Source organism: Pelobates fuscus, chromosome 5 (genome assembly GCF_036172605.1).
Source record: "Pelobates fuscus isolate aPelFus1 chromosome 5, aPelFus1.pri, whole genome shotgun sequence".
Taxonomy (NCBI): Eukaryota; Metazoa; Chordata; class Amphibia; order Anura; family Pelobatidae; genus Pelobates; species Pelobates fuscus.
The window spans coordinates 352,784,341-352,804,411 of NC_086321.1; the positions used below are offsets into that span (position 1 = coordinate 352,784,341).

General features: G+C 43.9%; 2 protein-coding genes across 8 annotated transcripts in view; both read left to right on the forward strand.

The window, feature by feature from the left end:
- The window catches only part of PIP5K1C (phosphatidylinositol-4-phosphate 5-kinase type 1 gamma), a 43,457-nt gene extending 35,991 nt beyond the window's left edge, over positions 1–7,466 (forward strand). For all 5 annotated transcript variants that reach the window (XM_063455949.1, XM_063455951.1, XM_063455952.1 and 2 more), the window contains one exon: positions 5,525–7,466. In XM_063455949.1, the coding sequence (XP_063312019.1) occupies positions 5,525–5,527 (3 nt within the window). In that variant the 3' untranslated portion in view covers positions 5,528–7,466. The remainder of the gene's footprint in view (positions 1–5,524) is intronic.
- A 5,542-nt stretch (positions 7,467–13,008) lies between these two features.
- The window catches only part of CACTIN (cactin, spliceosome C complex subunit), a 38,079-nt gene continuing 31,016 nt past the window's right edge, over positions 13,009–20,071 (forward strand). Inside the window, exons 1-6 of one of the 3 annotated variants that reach the window (XM_063455956.1) lie at positions 13,010–14,397; positions 14,512–14,759; positions 14,799–14,990; positions 15,859–16,294; positions 16,962–17,057; positions 17,209–17,354. In XM_063455956.1, the coding sequence (XP_063312026.1) occupies positions 13,150–14,397; positions 14,512–14,759; positions 14,799–14,990; positions 15,859–16,294; positions 16,962–17,057; positions 17,209–17,354 (2,366 nt within the window). In that variant the 5' untranslated portion in view covers positions 13,010–13,149. Of the gene's footprint in view, positions 14,398–14,511; positions 14,991–15,858; positions 16,295–16,961; positions 17,058–17,208; positions 17,355–20,071 lie in introns of all 3 variants that reach the window. The other 2 variants (XM_063455957.1, XM_063455955.1) reach the window with 2 other exon arrangements.

Below are 20,071 nucleotides of genomic sequence, written 5' to 3' on the forward strand. Positions count from 1 at the left end.
ATAGGAAAAAAAATACAGCAGTCTGTGTAGCGCAAAAAACAAACAAACCGTGGGCGGAGCCTAGCATCCAAGCTGAGCTGCTTACTCCTGCTTACTCCTGCACTTTTGGGGGGTAATCTCCCAAAAACACGGCACAATAGCACACTGGAGATAAGCTATCATGACGGGGACACCCGGGGGAAGTACACAATACCGAAATCAAGCCTGTAACCCCCCGGGGACCCGACAACATACCCTGATGCCTACCGGAGATCAAGCAGTGGGGAGACGGCCGCTCCCGTGCTGACTGACCTGGACATGGATCCCCTCAGGGCTCTCACCTCCAACCCCCCTCCCCCCCCCCGGACCGATGGGGGTCATCTCGGTCCACATTCAGCGACTGGAGAAGCAGTCATGGGCTGAACTCACAGCTCGGTGAACCGCAGCACCAGGGCAGCCGAGCACGTGGCGAACCCAAAATGGCAGCGGCAAGCACATCAGGCGAAACATCAGACTGCCACACGGAAATGCCGTACTACTCAGCCAGGCTTAACGCTATTTTTGCAGCCTTCTGGGCGAAGCTGGAGAACTGGGCACGGCAGCTCAAACCGAGCGCACACATGAGTACCGAGAAACCCAAGCAACCTAGCCACAAGCTACTTACTCCTCGGCTACACAGTGCCCCACGACGGCGCCGCGGAAGAAAATGTCCCCCGCCAACGAGCAAATGCACGAGAGGAAAACCAGCACCGGAGCTAGGCCACAGAGTGCTGCGAACCCTACACACACCCAGTGACCAACCTCACTCTTCTTCCGAGCTGGGAGCTCACCCAGAGGTAGCTCTCTGCCACCACCCATACACCCAGGGAAATAGCTGGGACCCGGTGGAACCCTGGGCCCATGACCCTGATGATGGGGTCAATGGAAATGTGGTACGGGCCCCCGTCAAAGCCTCGGGCCGAAGATAAGTGGCACTCAAGCGACCTGGAATCGGGATGTGCAGGAGGAGAATCGCAACACGGGGGGCCAAGCGACCAGCTGGTCAGAGCAGGCATACAGGGGAAGCTGGGCAGCCCCCCAGCCAAGTGCGAGGTCAAGAAGGTCTCCCCCCTCATCCTGATGGACTGGCTCTCATATGTTACAACACCATTTCACCCTGTGGAGTGGGCTGAACGCTCATCTGTAACACAAACTCGCAGTCTACTAACCTTTGCTAACCTGCTGCCTACCTTTACACTTCACCGGGACGCCTATCGCTTCTACCCACACGGATGTCGTGCCTAACCCTGGACTCTCTCAGATAAGCAAATTTTACAAAGACTCGGTTCTCAGTTTAAACTATAACATGTGTTAATATGTCTAAGCCCAGGTTTCCATTTCACAACGCTTCCCATCAAGCATTTAATCTAGAAAAAACTTATGTTATTCACGATTTGCATTGACCTAACTAACTTAACTATAATTATTAAACGAAATGCATATGCAATGTATAAGCCTTACAAAACTTAATCTGGCCTATTAATCTTGTTACAGGGCTAACGACTACTGAGTAAGGCCTTTGTCGTATATCGTTTACCGTTCTATGCCTGCATTAATGTTTAACTTCTATGACTTCTCTTTAGACAAGCATGACCAGCCTGTTTATTAATATACTTAGCATAATCATACACGCTTAAGAGCAACAACTTTTATTGTATACATACCCAGTCTAGCATGTTAGCGTGTTTGCTACTTACTATTTACCAAGATTGCCTAGCTCGCTTACTTCGTATTATAGCATGTTTATTAATCACTACAAAGCGATGATACCTCGGAACTTGTTAATTCCATATTATAAAAAATGTGCTGTTTTGAAATGCTGCAATGTACAATGCTACGACTACGCTTGCAGCAGCTGTTGTGGCTCTGCACGCTTACTGTTATTCCAAGCACAAATAAAATAAAGAATTTAAAAACAAATAAACAAACAAACCATATAATGTGGCTATAATCGCCCATGAAATTAATCGCCAAATTTTACCTAAAAAACACACCAAGTAAACCAAATGAAGGCGCACACAGAACTTCTGGGGCTATAATACAAATAATACAAACTTAACAAAAATTAACATTGCGTAATATGTAGAGCACAGAAAGGGTAATCTCTGCTAAGTAAATGTCAACCCACTCACGTTTATTCGAGCCTCTAATATTGGCTCAAGTATGAAAGACACGGTCAAAAGATACTTCAAATTTCGTCAGACAGCATTCCTCCAAATACCTCCAAGTAAAGGGAGATACAGTGATCATCAAAAGTAGTATTTAACATTTATTACATGAACAAGAGTACATTACATGCATGAAAAAAGAGAAGCACTCTCCAAATAAACAATTCCAAATAAAAAGTACAGCATAACGCGTTTCGATGAAATATGTCTTCATCAGATGCTTTCAACGTACAAATGACCATCTCCGCATATTTAAAGGTCCATTATTGCCCCCACACTCTTGGTGCAATTAAATATTCACATGTGGTCCAGCATCGTAATCCTGCAGTCCTTCAATAATTTACTCAGTTATATTCTCTTCCGAGTGGTGTAACAGACCAATGCAGTGAGTTTGTAGCCATTGTCAAGGTGTTAAAAACACTTCAGGCACTAATTCAACTTAAAGAAACACAGTGGGCACCATAACAACTTCATCAAAATTCAGTTGTTATAGTGCCAGGAGCTCCCTTGCACTGTCTGACCTTTAGGGGTTAAGCTGTTTAAACCAGAGTCTCCCCTCCAGCGACATTTCGCTCTGTCTTCTCCAACATCCGCTTTCTGAAATCAGTAGCTGCCCATTCACAAAACGGCTTGAGAAAAAGACCTACGTTTCTCACTGTAAACGTGGAGCTACTGAATAGCTTAGAACAACAGTTAGCCATTCTAAGTCAATCAGTGGCTTCCGCTTTGAAGAGTTACCGAAAGGGAAGGTTTTAGGCGGCAGAGCGATGCAGTACTGGAGAAGAGACTTGGGGCTTAAACTATTCATGAATCGGTTTCACTGCTAAAAGCAATCCAGCACCAAAGACCTCCTGGCACCGTAACAACTTCATTTTTATGAAGTTGTTTGGTTCCCAGAGGATCTGTTTAAAGGGTTACTCCAACCACCATGATCACTTCAGTGATTTGCTGAAACACAGCACATAATGTGTTATCTGCACTTCTGTGCTGGAGACTAGTTGCACCCCAAACACACATGACATTGGCAGCCCAAATCAGTCCGCGGCTAATAATGTCAATTGTGTGCATAAAAAAAAAATCTGTTTTTAGCGCACAGAGGAAGCTGGCAACAGACAATTTTTTCCCCTTGCAGGGAAAGCGCCTGCAAGGGGAAATTCGTTCTCGCTCCCAACCTCCAGCCAGTTAAGAATTAGGAGAAATCTACCCTCCCACCTCCCTTGCCGGCCTGGAGTGTACACATGCGCTCTGAGCCAGCAAATTGGTCCAATGACCGGCTTCTTCTCTAACGCACTTTTAAAGGGACACAATAGTCACCCAGACCACTTCAGCTCAATGAAGTGGTGTGGGTGCCAGGACCCTCAGGTTTTAACTCTGCAGATGCAAACATAGCAGTTTTTATGCCTCCATCGCGCAGAGCGTCCATAGGAAAGCATTTAGAAATGCTTTCCTATTGACAGCTTGAATGCGCGGCACTTTCGCATGCGCATTCGGCTCCGCTGACGTCAGCGGAGGAGGAGAGGTCACCAACGCCGAGGGAGCCCGGCGCTGGAATAAGGAAAGTGGCTGAACCCCTTCAGCGCCACGGAAGGGGGACCCTGAGGGTGGGGGCACCCTCAGGGCACTATAGTGTCAGGAAAACCGATTTGTTTTCCTGACACTAGAGTTATCCTTTAAGGTCCTCCACCTAAAAAGCGTTGGACTAACCCTTTTAGGTGCATTATATTCATGCTCTGTGTTTCTCCATTTTTGCAGTTTTCTGTGTTGTAACGCTCTCCACTTAGCCACACCCCTTCTTTCTAAAATCAACTTCCTTATTAGACATACTCTTGAGTATGTACTTGGCTCAACCAATAAGAGAGAAGTATGAGCTGAGTTGCTGTTGTGACTCCACTTTACAGCCAGTCACTGCCGTCTTATTATTGCCCCCTTTCCCCTCTTACAGCATTAATATGTGTCCAGAATGTATCCGTGTTCATTAAAGCTAGGCATGGTGTGTTGGTAAGGCTTCTGGCTTGGGTACGTGCTTTTTCAGATCACTTTTTACATATATGTAGGTTGAGGCTGCACTAATGCGACAATTGGTACCGTAAGCAGACGAGTTTGATAATTTGGGAAAACGGATTTCTTGTAAAGGATTTATTGTTCAATGAACAAAAAGGAAGAGGTTCCCGTACCTAAAGGTGGCCGGGTGTTTGCAGATACTCACTTCCTACATCATAATTCACAAAAGTGGAAAATGTCTAATTCATTGTGTGGAAAGATAATTTTGGTAACATTGTATCAGTAAAAAGGGACAATTCCTTCATTCTGCCTCTAGAGGGTGCTATTTTGATGCTCTTGATACCCTTAATGCAGAATATATTTGTATAAGCTGAAATTCCTTGTAAGTTGAACAAAGCTTTGCATTATTATTATCAGCATTTTTATATGGCCAACATATTCTGCCTTGGTTCAGAAATAAAATACTAGATACAAGAGATGATCAGGGTTCAATGAAATTAGCTAACTTCAATCTAGGATGTTAATCAAGTGATAGTGGGCTTTTTGTCTTTTATAGTTCGTATGTAAGGTTATAACTTTAAAGTTAAAGGGCACCAAAAAAACTTTAGCTTAATAAAGCAGTTTTGGTGTATAGATCATGCCCCTGCAGTCTCACTGGTCAATTCTCTGCCATTTAGAAGTTAAATCACTTTGTTTATACAGCCCTAGTCACACCTCTGTGCATGTGACTTACACAGACTTTCTAAACACTTCCTGTAAAGATAAATCTAATGTTTAAAGATCCTTTATTGTACAGTCTTTAATTTAAAATGTATTTTCTGCTGCGCTGTTAATAACCTGCTAGACCTTGCAGGAGCCTCCTGTGTGTGATTAAAGGTAAATTTACAGAACAGGAGATTAAAAACTTCTAGAGCAAGTTAACATCTGATTGAAAATGAAACCATTTTTTTTTTGTATTTATTTTTTATGAGTCACAGCCAAGGGAGGTGTGGCTAGGACAGCACACCAGAAACAAAGGTGATTTAACTCCTAAATGGCAGAGAATTGAGCAGTGAGATTGCAGGGGCATATGATCTAAACACCTAAACTGCTTCATTACGCTAAAGATGATTTAAAGCCTATAGTGTCCCTTTAAATTTGCCTTTTTTTTCAGTTTTTTTTTCTTTTCTTTTGGATTTTTTTCTTGTAACCCTTTAAAAAACTGATTATATAGTGCTCCCAAGGACATTGGTAGTGTGTGAGTAAGTTGCATGGTGTTTGAGTGTTTATGACCCATCTTTATAATTTGTCTATTTAGATCCTCCGTTTAATACACACTCTCTGTCTATCTCTTTCAGTAATTACTATACAGATGCATCAAGGGCAAGCCCTTTTCTCCCTGCCCGGCTATTAAAACTACACCGAGGATCGAAAAAGGACACAAGTATCAGCCATGGATTTGCTAGAAAGGTTTTGAGCAAGGCACACCAGTATATGATATATACATATATTATATATATATATATTCCTACTGTCCGCTTCCTCCCTGCTCCTCGATTTTCCGTTACCATGTTTACAGTGTGTCTGACTGGCAGCTGTCAGAAGTGTTTGAACTTGGAGGCCAAGCCAGACTATTCCGTCTATTGCTACAATTCCGAAAAACGCCTGGCTGGCCGAGAACCAGATTCAGTGTTTGGTTCGTTTTACTACATTTTGTAAGAATTGTTTGCAGTGGATGGTCGTCTTTGTTTTTAGCCATTGACCCTTGTGAAACCTTTACGTTTTAACATAAATCTGTTTAGATTGCGGTTAGGGGTCCAATAGTTAAAAGGATCATTTTCCTGCATTCTTTTTAGCGTATTATAAATTGATGTTTACATTTTACGTGTGGGAGCTTTAGCCTAAAATTAATGTGCTACATCTCCAGTGTAAGCTGTATAGTGTTCAATATTCTTTTGAAGCAAGACTTTTTAAAATAATGGGTGGTTGAATTCTGCACACAAAGTCCTATAATGATGGAACCTTAATTTATAGGGTAGTTGGGAAAACGCAAATATAAATGAGTTTACTGGAAACACGGGATCAGGGGGGTGAACTGGCTATCACGTCGAGTATTGCTGGAAAAATCAATGGGGGGGAGAGGGGGGATTTCTTCTGTGCACTTGATTAGGACTATAACCATTTCCCTCAAGTATTTATATAATATTTTTACATTTATTTTTCATTTTATGATTTCTTCATCAGTTGTGCACTCATTCACAAGCTTTCCTGTTTGCTCAGGAAAGATATTTTCAGATTACCGTTATCGTGTTTAATATTTTTTTTTTTTGTTTTGATGCAAATGTTATAATTATTAGCAGACTTGCAATTACATTCACCACTTAACAAATCTGCTTTGAAGGCAGCGCACACTATAATATATTGCAACGCAATAAAGCACCATTTGCAATGCGTCAATCTCAAACCATTCCCATTCTGTTACATCCCGTCCGATACTGTAATTGTTTCGTGACTGTGCTCCCAAATCCGCACGCGCGCACGTCTACTTTGTGGTTTTGTTTTATTTTAATTATTTTAAACATTTTAGATTTATCCATTTTGCTTCGGAGCTTTGTGGTCTGGTAAAGGGGAAACCCAGCACTCAAGTGTTCATATGTTTAATTTTAAAGTGTCAGTACTAATTGCACAGGGAGAACATTTGAGATTCCACATGAATGATCACGCACTCAGTAAATGGGTGCGCTCTATGTAAGTACATGGAAAGCAAGAGTTGCTGCATTAAAGCATTGTCTAGCGTCGTAAAATCGTCACTTTTAGTTACAAGTTGTGGTTGTGCGTTATTTTATATTTTTAATCAAATGGATGAAAGATATACATATATATATTGTTTTTGGTCTGTGTGGACTGTTACCATAAATTATTTCTTTACCTGAGAACACTTCATGTACACTGAAGCATTTTTTTTATGTAATATACATTTTATTTTATTTTTTTGGCAGAACGACAATGTTTTCTTGTGTTTTTTTTTTGTTTGTATGGTGACTATGACATCTTCCTTTTGAGTATTTTTGATGTGATCATGAAACGAAAGGCTGGATAACATAAACTTGGAATGTCTGGCCCAACAAATGTTCGTATAACTCCAAAAAAATACTTTTGGTTGTATATTGATGTAAATAATACGGTATGAGTTCTTGTTTCATGGTGATTGTCTTTATTTTCCCTGATGGCTGCTATAATATATGGAATTACCAGAATTGTACTGTATTAAATAAATCTAAAGCCATTTTGTTCTGTTTATATCTGGTGTGTGTTTTTACTGTGCATCAGTATGGTGAGCTAATTTACATATTGGAAAATGTTTTATAATACCACCGTTTTAGTGGAACACTACCATCCCACAGCAATTTTATCTCAATCAAGTTGTAACTGAGGCAGGAGTTAAACTGTTTTTCAGTGGTTTAACCGTGTATTTGTTCCCAAACCGCTTTCTCCTGGCCCGCCTTCCGCTCTAGGAAGGTGCTTTGTGGCCGAAACCAACACACTTAGCCCACCACTGGCCGCCTATTGAGAGTGATAGTACTTACTATTGCTGACACCAGGCGTATATTTCTGGTGTGGATGGGGGCCGGGTGGAAGGGCTGTCAAATGTTAACATTTTTGGAAAACGGAGTAACCCCTAAAGTTAGGATGGCTTCCAGACACCTCTGCCCCCCGTGACAACCTGATTTAGAAAACATTTTTTATGGGGTGTTAGTATTTTTTTAAGCAGTTATGTAGATCGAAGTTGTACAGAAAGGATACAAGTGCATGAGCCATGATGAGTGCAAAAATGAGTTATTGCGACACATTAAATAAACACTATAGGGTCAGGAACATAAACCTGTATTCCTCACCCTATAGTGTTAAAACCACAATCTAGCCCTCCTGGCCTCCACTTGCCACCATAAATATAGCTAAATCTTGCTTTTATTGTAGTCTGCTGCTGCTGGCTCTACCCCTGATCTGCATGCTTGGCTGACCTAATCAGAAGTTTTGTTCTACAGGAAAGCATTGGATTTGTTGAGACTGTCAATGGGACAGAAGAGCACAAGCAAAACACAGCCCTTGCCAATTAATGCAGTTCTATGAAGAAAGTTTAGTGTCTCCATGCAGAGGATGGAGACACTGAATGTCAGTCAGACTGTGCAGCACTGCCCCAGGAAGCACATTTAGCAGCCATCTGAGGAGTGACCAGTGGAGATATCCCTAGCTGTAATGTAAACACTGCATGAACTCTGAAAATACAGTGTTTACAGCAAAAAGCCTGAAGGTTATAATTGGGTTGCATAGGACTATGTAACTAATGTTATATAATTCAGACAACTAAAGAATCCATGTCTTCTAAACTAAGATATGTTCAGAGTGTAACTGCAGATAGTGTGTGCGCGTCTTCTTGTAGATCTTCAAGATCAGGTGGTTCCTCTTAGGTGGATAGGTGGATCTATTGGTGATGGATCTGGTCTCAGAAGGTCCAACTTGTATAAGTGATCTTTTAATTTTGGTTAATACAAGACTGAACTGACAACAAGCCGAAGTGTGCCTAAAAGAGCCATTTATTATAATGCATTAAAGGGGTATTGACCTAGAGAAAATATTTTCTCTTTAATCCGTGGGAAGATGGAAAAGCAGTGCAATTTTGGACAGAGAAAAACAAACTCTGGAAGAGGAAACATTACAGAAGAAAAAGGTAAAATTATAACTGTAAGCATCAATGGAGGTATATGAGCCTGGATTTAGTACATGTGCATATATTGCACCAAGATAAGTAATCAAGATATGTTTATACACACAATATAATAGGGTTTTTTGTTTTTTTAAACTGTCACATAATCCAATATGCAGAACACATAACATACAGTCATACAGGACAAAATAACAATCATGCCTTAGCAGGTTAAAAACGCTTTCAGCCATTTACCTGAATCCAGCGCCGATGTCCCTCGGGGCTGGGTCAGGCTCTGCCCATGCTCCTCCCCGCCGATGTCAGCCGGCGAGGGAGACCTAATGCGCGTCAATGGGCGCGTGCGCATTAGACCTCCCCATAGGAAAGCATTATTCAATGCTTTCCTATGGGGGGAAATATGATGCTGTGGTCCGTTTGGATTCCTGAAGCCCTCTCGTTGTGAGGGCAGACTTAGAGCTACAATGTTAACACTGCAGTTCTCTGGAACTGCAATGCTTTACATTGCAGCACTAAGTGCAAAAGGGTTACAGCACCCAGACCACTTCAATTGGCTGAAGTGGTCTGGGTGCCTACAGTGTCCCTTTAATCAGCAATGTTCTCAGATATATTTTATCAATCTGTATGAGATTTTATATCATTAGTCATGTAGACAAATATCGGCTCCACAATGCAAATGGCAGAACAAACCATGTTATCACCACACTGCTTTTAAAGAGTTGTAATTGTAACATAGCAGTTTTTATTTTAAAGCTATTTGAAAAATACACCGTAATGTTTTTGTATAATTTAAAATGGCTGCCAAACCACATGACTTATTTACTTCTCTTAAACAAATCAGAATACAGGCTGTAACATCGCTCCTCACAGAAAGGTTTGAATCTGTTGCATAAGCAGCTTTAGAAGAGAACATTTTTAAGAAACAGTATGACATTTATATTTCATATACAGCAATTCAACATAGATCCCTATAAATTCACAATGCTTTAAGAATTTAAAACTTGGCTCAAATTCAATATAGCCCCTTGATCCCAATATTACTATTGGCATTTAGGTTAAATTGTTTAATAGTTATTACGAATCCACATTTATGGAAATGAGGAAGATTACTTTTGGTGGACTTGAGTGCCAAATATTGTATTGTTTTGACAAACTATGTCAAAGTAGGTCAAAGAATTTTGCGCAATCCAATGTGGCTCACTAATCTGCTTCTGTTGAATAAATGTGAATCAAAATCACAAAAAAACTATTGCAGCAATTTGTACATACCATAAATTATTCTGGTGAAAAAGGTTTGCTTTTTGTTGCAAAGTATATAGCACACCCTAGGTTCCTACCATTGAGCCAACAAATACAATAGTTTGTTCAATAGCATTATTATTATGATGAGTGGCCACTTACTAGTAATAAAATTAAAATATCAGTGGCATCATGTCTGTCTTTAAAGAGACATATACCAGCCAGGAGGGCTGGACTGGGACAAAATTTCAGAAAAAGGCAGAGCAGCCCACTAGGAGCGGAGCCAGAAAAGGGTTTGTTATGTCATCACCAATGACAAGCACGCCAACCCCCTCCCTAAAAATCAGTATGTTGGTGTAATGCCCATCCAGAGCATCCAGTCCTCTGAGGTGGAGTTAATGTCCTGTATTTTTTTCCCCTGCCCAATGCAAGCATGCGCTGCGTTTGCCACTAACTTGTCTCTGGTGTCCCCAATAGTGGGATACCAGAGAATAAAAGAGGAACGAGGCTGTTGTGAAAGTGTGGGGTGCTCCCTGAGGTGTTTTATGTGTGTGCTTGCATGTTTGTAGAAGAGACTGTGTTGCAGTGTGTGTGTGTGTGTGTGTATAGGGGCCTGTTTGTGGTGTACTATGTGTGGCTAGGGGCTGTAGTGTGTTTCTAGGATGTAAAGTATGTGTGTGTGTGCTTGTTTATAGGGCCTGTAAAGTGTGTGTATCTAGGGGCTGCAGGAGGTTGCATTGTATGTGTATCTAGGGGCTTTAGTATGTGTTTACTTATAGGGGTTGTAGTGCACGTGTGTGTGTGTGTAGGGGAGTACTTATTTTATAGGTGGTACAGACAGCGGTGTATTTTGGATCTGTGCTGCCCTAGGCATGACGGAACTCGGGCACCCTCTAATTTACATTTGCCCCACCCCTTCCTGTCCATGACACACCTCTTCCTGTTAAAGACTAACACAAACACTTTGACTGACAGACACACTCTCAGATAAACTGACACACACACACACACACACTGATTTGACACAATCTGACACACAATCACTGACTCACTCACATACACACACAATGATGCAGACACACTCACAGACACACACACACTGACAGGCATACACAATCACTCACAGACACATACTGACAGGCACACATAATCACTCAGACACACAGGCTCCCTCACAGACACACTTACACACAGACACACACTGAAAGACATACTCACTCACAGACACACACTGACAGACATACACACACACACTGCCAGCCAGCCAGACACACACACACACATTTCCCCCCCCCCAACACTCACAGATTATTTTTTTATTTAAATCTACGCAGCCTCCATACCTTTGGGAGAGATTGGTAGATATTTTTTACCTGGGGTCCAGTGGGGCTGTTGGCAGGGCTGCTTGGGCAGGGAGGGAGGCAAGCATGCAGGTAGTTGGGCGGTTTGCTGAATTCCAAGGTGGGCGGTGAGATTTGTGAGCTCTCTCTGCTCAGCTCAATATGACGTCATATTCCAGCTCCCAGCATCACTCTGCGGCGCGCGAGGGAGCTGAGCAGAGAGAGCTCACAAATCAGCGCTCCCGCCTTGGAATTCAGCTAGCCATCTGTCTCCAGGCTAAAAGGGTATTTGCCTGGGCATTGGGGGGCGGCGTTTTTTGCCGCCCCCTGGAAAGTGGCGCCCAAGGCAAATGCCTTGTTTGCCTCACGGCAAATACATCGCTGGGTACAGATATGTAGTGTGTTTGTGTGTATATAGGGTGTAGGATAGGGATGTAAATAATTAATTTAAATAATTATAAAAAAACAAAACACACATTTACTTGCCCTCCCTCTTATTACCTTGCAGTGGGAGAGGGGGCTAGTTATTTGGTCTGTACCTCCGCAGGGTACAAACCATGTATTCTTCTTTGAGCTCGCGAGAGGGAAAGACTGAGGCTGCCTGAGGACTGGTAATTTAACGACTGTCCCCGGCATTGGTTTGGCATTGGCATTGGCATTGGTTTCGGATCCATGATGCAAATTAGACAGGGGTGGATGGGCCCTGAGGGGCAAGTTTTTTTGTTTTTTTTAAATTAGTTTTGTTGGATTGAGAGGCACTTGAAAATTCTGTGCCAACAGGTGTTTGTGATGGTCCTAGTGCCCACTGCACAACACGGGTCTGTCTAATGCTGTCATGTGACACCTCCTTTGGAATAAATTTGTGACCGTGGGACAGGACCCTAAAATAGGGACTGTCCCACTGAACTGCTCTACATGGTCCTAGGAACACATTTGGGACTGCTTTACAGGACCTTGAAATCATGTCCTTTTTTGGCGTTTTGGATGAGGCCACACATTGTGCACGTCGCTAGTAACATGGTTCACATCAATGGAGATGCCCCCACCAGTCCTGATTTCAAGAGGACCAATGTTGGGAGGAATGCTTCAAGACCCCCCAACATTTCAAATGGACAAAGACTTTAATTTTAAGGGGGGGTGTTGCTGGCAGTGTGACCAGGGGCAGGGCTGTTCTGAGACATTTTAGGTGACTTACTAATTTCTGCAACTAAAATGTAATTCAGAACAAAACCAATGTATGTTATTTACACATTTGACTGATTTCTTTACACATTTATTTTAATTTAAATACACATTACTGGGAGTATTATTGCTATGGAGATCTGTTATACACAACAACAAAAGAGGGACAGATGGAAATGAGTCCAATATAGAGACTGTCCCTCCTAAATAGGGACACTTGGGAGGTATGCTATTTTGTTAAAGCTTTTCCGGGGTCATTGCCACAAGCAATATGGCGGCTGGCATGAACCTGGAAGGACCTTTTAGCTGTCCTAGCTACTTCCTAGCTACTTCCTGGCAGGTTCGGTAACGCATTTAGTTCAGTGTTTTATCTGACCGTCCCCACTCACACGCTGAGGTGAAATGATCGCGGTAAATTCATTAAATTGCCGTTTCTTCGTGTCAGTTCCCAGCAGGCATCTCCCAGGCCGCCTCTCCAGAGCGAGGACCCCGCTCAGCCATGTCGCCAGGCTCACGGTCTCCGCCGAGGAGCAGCCGTATCGGTAATAAGAAAAAGCGGAGAAACAGCGACAGCAGCAGCAGTAACAGTAATAGCAGCAGCAGCAGCCCGGCCTCGTCCGACAGCTCGGACAGTGATCGCAGGACATCCCGAGATTGCAGGTGGAAAGAGCGGAACCGGGCGGACAGTCCGGGAAGGGACACCTACCGGAGAGGGAACCGGGCGGACATTCCGGGGAGGGACACTTACCGGAGAGGGAACCGGGCGGACAGTCCGGGGAGGGACACTTACCGGAGAGGGAACCGGTGTAACAGCCCTTACCGGGCACCGAGAGGGAACCGGTCTAATAGCCGTGATAGAGCACTGAGAGGGAACCGGTCTAACAGCCGTGATAGAGCACTGAGAGGGAACCGGTCTAACAGCCGTGATAGAGCACTGAGAGGGAACCGGTCTAATAGTCGTGATAGAGCACCGAGAGGGAACCGGTCTAATAGCCGTGATAGAGCACCAAGAGGGAACCGGTCTAATAGCCGGGAGAACAGAGCACCGAGAGGAAACCGGTCTAATAGCCGTGACAGAGCACCGAGACGGAACCGGTCTAATAGCCGTGACAGAGCACCGAGACGAAACCGGTCTAATAGCCGTGACAGAGCACCGAGACGGAACCGGTCTAATAGCCGTGACAGAGCACCGAGACGGAACCGGTCTAATAGCCGTGACAAAGAACCGAGACGGAACCGGTCAGACAGCCGTGACAGAGCACAGAGAGGGAACCGGTCTAATAGCAGGGAGAACAGGGCACCGAGAGGGTACCGGTCGCCTAACAGGGAGAACAGGGCACCGAGAGGGTACCGGTCGCCTAACAGGGAGGACAGAGCACCGAGAGGGAACCAGTCGCCTAACAGGGAGGACAGAGCACCAAGAGGGAACCGTTCTAACAGCCGTGACAGATCACCAAGAGGGAACTGGTCGCCTAACCGGGAGGACAGAGCATCGAGAGGGAATCGGTCTAATAGCCGTGACAGAGCACCAAGAGGGAACCGGTCGCCTAACAGGGTGGATAAACCACAGAGGGGACACCGGTCCGGTAGCAGTAAAAACAAGGCACCTAGGAGACACTGGGAGGACAAAGTACCTGGCAGGAGGCGTTCTGGTAGTAGGGAGAAAAAAGCCCCAATAGGATACCAGTCCGGTAGCCGGGAGGGGAAGGTACCAGACAGGAGACGGTCCTGTAGCAGTGAGGAGAAGGTCCCGAGAGGGTACCGGTCCGGAAATAGCGAGGAGAAGGCCCCGAGAGGGTACCGGTCCGGAAGTAGCGAGAAGGCAAGGCGGACATATCGGTCTGGTAGCCGGGAGGAGAAGGTAACGGACAGAAGCCGGTCCTGTAGCAGTGAGAAGGCCCCGAGAGGGTACCGGTCTGATAGTAACGAAGAGAAGGCAAGGAGGACATATCGGTCCAGTAGCAGTGAGGAGAAGGTTCCGGGCAGGAGGCGGTCCTGTAGCAGTGAGGAGAAGGTTCCGGGCAGGAGGCGGTCCTGTATCAGTGAGGAGAAGGTTCCGGGCAGGAGGCGGTCCTGTAGCAGTGAGGAGAAGGCCCCGAGAGGGTACCGGTCCGGTAGTAATGAGGAGAAAGCAAGGAGGACATATAGGTCCAGTAGCCGGGAGGAGAAGGTACCGACACAGTACCGGTCTGGTAGCAGGGAAGGCAGAGTACCGAGCAGTGAGGAGAGGCGTCCGCCAAGCTCAGAGAGTGATGGCAGTCCGGGGAGGAGGGAGCACCAGGCTCGTTCCAGTAGTCGGGAAAGCTCCGGGAGGAGACAGAGGAGAGGCCGCAGATCCAGGTAAACACAGACATGAAGGGAAATAATCCTAACATGTGAATATCATTATTATTATTATTAATGCACACAGGTAAATGCTGCTATTATTATTATTATTATTATTATTATTATTACACACAGCCTGGTATCTGGGTTTGGTGGTTTATGCAGGCATACAGCCATTCTCCATAACCAAGTGTCCTTATTTGAGAGGGACAGTCCCTATTTTGGGTCGTTTTTTCTAGGAGCTCCATATTGTTAATAGGATACATTGTTCGTGTTTTATATTACATTGCAGTATCAAAAATAGTTATTAGTAAGTCACCTAAAACTTCTCACCTGTCCATACCCACAATCACACCACTAAAATGAAAGTGTCCCTCTTTGTCCATTAGCAGTGTTGGGAGGTATGTACAACACACTGATTTATCAGTTTGGCAAGTCAGTGGTTAAGGTCTGTATTGTCCTTATGGTGCCTAAGCATCAAAGGAAATGAAGTCCAACACAATCTGAAAGCCAAGCTATCTATCTCTGTTATAACACATTGTTAGGTGAGATCTAGTTCTTAATTGTTCAGGTGTTGTTGTTGTTATTATTAGCATTTATATAGTGCCAACTGACTTCACAGCCTTTTACTATACTATAAAAATTATGAATTAAACAATTGGATTATCATATGAAGTAGCGAATACAAAAGTAACCTTTTTAATTTTTGTTACACAGCTACTTTTGTCTAAAAGCATGTATTTAATTACATATTTGTTGCAAGAAGAACTGCTAAGAGGAATTCAGATATGCCAACCGTGCCACATCCAGATGCTCTATCGGATTGTAATATAAAGAAAATGAATCCATGCATTTCTAACTTTGTTTAAACTTGTTATTTTAGGTCAGATTCTGAAGAAAGTCAGAAACGAAAGGCACGTAGCAGAGACCGAGAACAGAGAAGGAAAAAGGAGCACCGTTCTTCATCTCCTTCCGAGGATGAAGCCACCAAGAAAACGCAAAGAAAGAAGAGAGTAAAAAGGTCCAGGTCAAGGTGCTCTGTGTCATCGGTCACATCTCCATCGCCAGCAAGGTCACAGGAGTCATGTGTTAGCCTCCAGGAGCGTATAAAGCAAAAAGAGGATAAGAAAAATAAAGAAGAGATGATGAAGGCTATGGAAACCCCAGAGGAAAAGCGAGCCAGACGTTTGGCAAAGAAAGAAGCAAAGGAGAGGAAGAAAAGAGAGAAGATGGGCTGGGGGGAAGAGTACATGGGATACACAAATACAGACAACCCATTTGGAGATAATAATCTTTTGGGCACCTTCATCTGGAACAAGGTTAGCTATGATATCACTTTTGATTTATCAAGAGTATCTGCTTCCCTACCTACACTGTTGGGAGCTATAGTGCTAGGAAAACAATGTTTTCTTAGCACTATAGTAGGGTTGCCCAAAAAGTAGATCCGCCAGATGTAGAACTACAGCTTTGAATGCCTTTGCATGCCTTAAGAATGGCAAAGAATCATGGAAGCTGTAGTTTTAAAACATCTGGGGATCTATCTTTTTTGCACCCCTGCACTCTAGTTTCCCTTTAAATCTCAATGTGTAAAGGACATCTTCCCACTTTCATCTTTGTGTGTGTGTGTGTGTGTATATATATCATAAAACTGGCCTTGTCTTGGTCCTCATTTGAGTTCTGTTTGGGTTATCTATAAAATGTGGACCACTGCAGTTCACAGAGGACATATTTGTGTCGTGCTGCTTTTAAGCAAATTGAAAAATAGACAACATAAAGGAAAACTTCATGCTCCATAGCCACTATAGCCCGTTGTAATGGTTATGGTACCGGGTGGGCCATGGCGCTCTCGGAGGGTGAATAGTCAAGCTGTTTGCTGAGGGTTTAACAATTTACCGGTTGTCCGTCTGACACCTGTAATGGCACTTTTTGTGTGTTCGTCAGTGACTGATTATTCACCGAGAAAATGTATTCTTATCTTTTCTGCAGGCGCTAGAGAAAAAGGGAATTGGACACCTTACGGAAAAGGATCTTAAGGATAGGAATAAATCGATCCAAGAAGACAATCGCTTAGAGCTGCAGAAGGTATGAAGATGTTATCCAGAATGCAGACAGTGCATTGGATGCACTCTATTAAGTGTACTACACTCCATTAGTTATTTTTTTGGTGGTGTCTAATGTTCTTCGTTTGCTAGACCTGAAGTATGATTACATTTGTCTTTTGTTTAATTTTAAGGTCAAACAACTTCGTCTGGAGCGTGAGCGAGAGAAGGGCATGCGAGAGCAGGAATTGGAGATGTTGCAGAGAGAAAAGGAGGCTGAACATTTTAAGACTTGGGAAGAACAGGAAGATACATTTCATCTACAACAAGCAAAACTGCGGTATGGACATGGATGTTGCGTGTGTGTAATTGCTATAGTCCAGCGATTCCCGAAGTGTGGGTCGCGACCCACTGGTGGGTCGGTGGGCGATTCCCATTGGGTAGCGCTGATCCACACATCCAGGGCCGCCGACTGACACCAGGAGGGAAGCAGACTTACACCAGGAGGGGGCCCGGCGGCTTGCCCTGTATGCCGCCGGGCTCCCTCCTGGTGTCAGTCTGCCCAGCACCTCCGGTCTGCAGCTCCACCGGGTGCAGAGCTTCAGACTGTGTGATAGAAGTCTTGCGAGCTCCCAGAGTGTTACCATGGCAACAGTCTGGGAGCTCGCGAGACTTTTTTATTACACTGTCTGCAGCTCTGCAGCCGGCGGAGCTGCAGACCGGAGACCCACCGGACCACCAGGGACACTGGACCACCAGGGAATTCAGTGAAGGTAGGACACAGCCCCCAGACATCCCCCTGCCCTCACCATGTAACCCCTTCACCCCCTGCCCTCACCATGTAACCCCTTCACCCCCTGCAACCCATTCACTCCTTTCCCTCCCCATGTAACCCTTTCTCACTTTGCCCTCACACTGCCCCCCACACTGTTACCAGCACACACACTCCCTCCCACACTGTCACCCTCACCTCTCCCACACACTGTCACACTCACCTCCTGTCTCTGCGTGAATGTGTATCTGTGTCCTTTTGTGTCAGTGTGTGTATGTGTGTCTGTGTGTATTGTGTGTATCTGTGTACATGAGCGTCTGTTTATCTATGTGTGGGAAACTAGGTGTCATTGTGTGTATTTGTGTGTCTGTGTGTGTCTCTGTATGTGTGTGTATATGTGTATACACTTCACACATACTCCATACAAAAAAAACATGCTTACATTCAAACACACATTGTGTATATGTATATTTTATATATACACACACACACACACTGCATCCACTACACACGTACTGCAAACGCAAACGTTACGTACAAACACACCCCGGTATTAAAACACTAAAATTATCTTCAAACACCCCTTAATTCAAACACCAACACTCAAAAAGCACACCTGCATTTCAAGTCCGACACTACATACAAACACCCATGCATTCAGACGCAAACATTACAAACAAGTACACCACTACATTCCAATGGCAACAGTACATACAAATACACCCATACATGCACACATATACTTAACACAAAAACATGCTTACATTCAAACGCTCAAACACTGCTCACAAATATAACCCTGCAATGATAAGAAAATGGTAGATCCCCATCTGGTATAGCGTTGTTGAAGTTCTCCGACAGATGGAGATCTACCTTTTGGCCACACTTGCACTAGAGGGGGGCCCAGAAAACATATTTGCACCAGGGCACTCTCTACATTAATTCCACCACTGGGATAATCAATGTGAGGTGCCTGGATGAAAGAGCAGGACACAGCACTTCTGATTCTGAGTCTGTGAGTATGCAGTTGTATGTCTCTAAAACTGATTGTCATGATGTGCAAAGTTTCTGCCTCTAAAACTGCCATGATATCCCAGAATTATGCCTCTAAAACTGCCATGTTATGCCAATTGTATGCATCTAAATACATAAACTTGGCACAGCATGGCAATAAGCGTTAGATGCATAAACTTGGCATATCATGGCTGATTGCCATGGTATGCCAGTTGTATGCATCTAAAGTGGATTGCTATAGTGTGCCAATTTTATGCATCCAAAGCTGACATAATGTTCCAATTGTATGCCTGTAAAGCTGATTGCTATGGTGTGCGAATTGTATGCCTGTAAAGCTGATTGCCACGATGTGCCAATTGTATGCATCTAAAGCGGATAGTGTGCCAATTGTATGCCTCTAAAGCGGTTTGCCATGGTGTGCCAGTTGTATGCATATAAAGCGGATTGCCATGGTGTGCCAAGTTTATGCATCTAAAAGTGATTACCATGATATGCCAATTTTATGCATCTAAAGCTGACATAATGTTCCAATTGTTTGCATCTAAAACTGATTGCCATGGTGTGCTAATTTTATGCTTTTAGAACTGTTTGCCATGGTATGCCAATTGTATGCCTCCAAAGCTGATTGCCATGATGTGCCAAGTTTATGCATCTAAAGCTTATTGCCATGCTGTGCCAAGTTTATGTACCGTATATACTCGAGTATAAGCCGACCCGAATATAAGCCGAGGCCCCTAATTTTACCCCAAAAAACTGGGAAAACTTATTGACTTGGGTGGGAAATGCAGCAGCTACTGGTAAATTTCTAAATAAAATTAGATCCTAAAAAAATTATATTAATTGAATATTTATTTACAGTGTGTGTATATAATGAGTGCAGTGTGTGTGTGTGTGTGTGTTGCAGAGCCTTGGTGGGGGGGTGGGCATTTTTTTTTTTTTTTTATTATTATTTTAATTTATTTTTGCTTAAATCATTTTTTTTTATTTTTTTTTCATTATTATTATTATTATTATTATTTATATTTTTATAAATTTTTTCGTCGTCCCCTCCCTGCTTGATACATGGCAGGGAGGGGGGCTCTCCTTCCCTGGTGGTCCAGTGGCATTGGCAGTTCAGTGGGGTGGGGGGGGGGAAGCGGCTGGCTGAGAGTTTACTTACCTCTCCTGCAGCTCCTGTTAGCTCCCTCCTCCTCCGCGCCGGTCCGTGCAGCTCTTCTGTCAGCTAACACTGTAAGTCTCGCGAGAGCCGCACTATGACCCCGCGGCTCTCG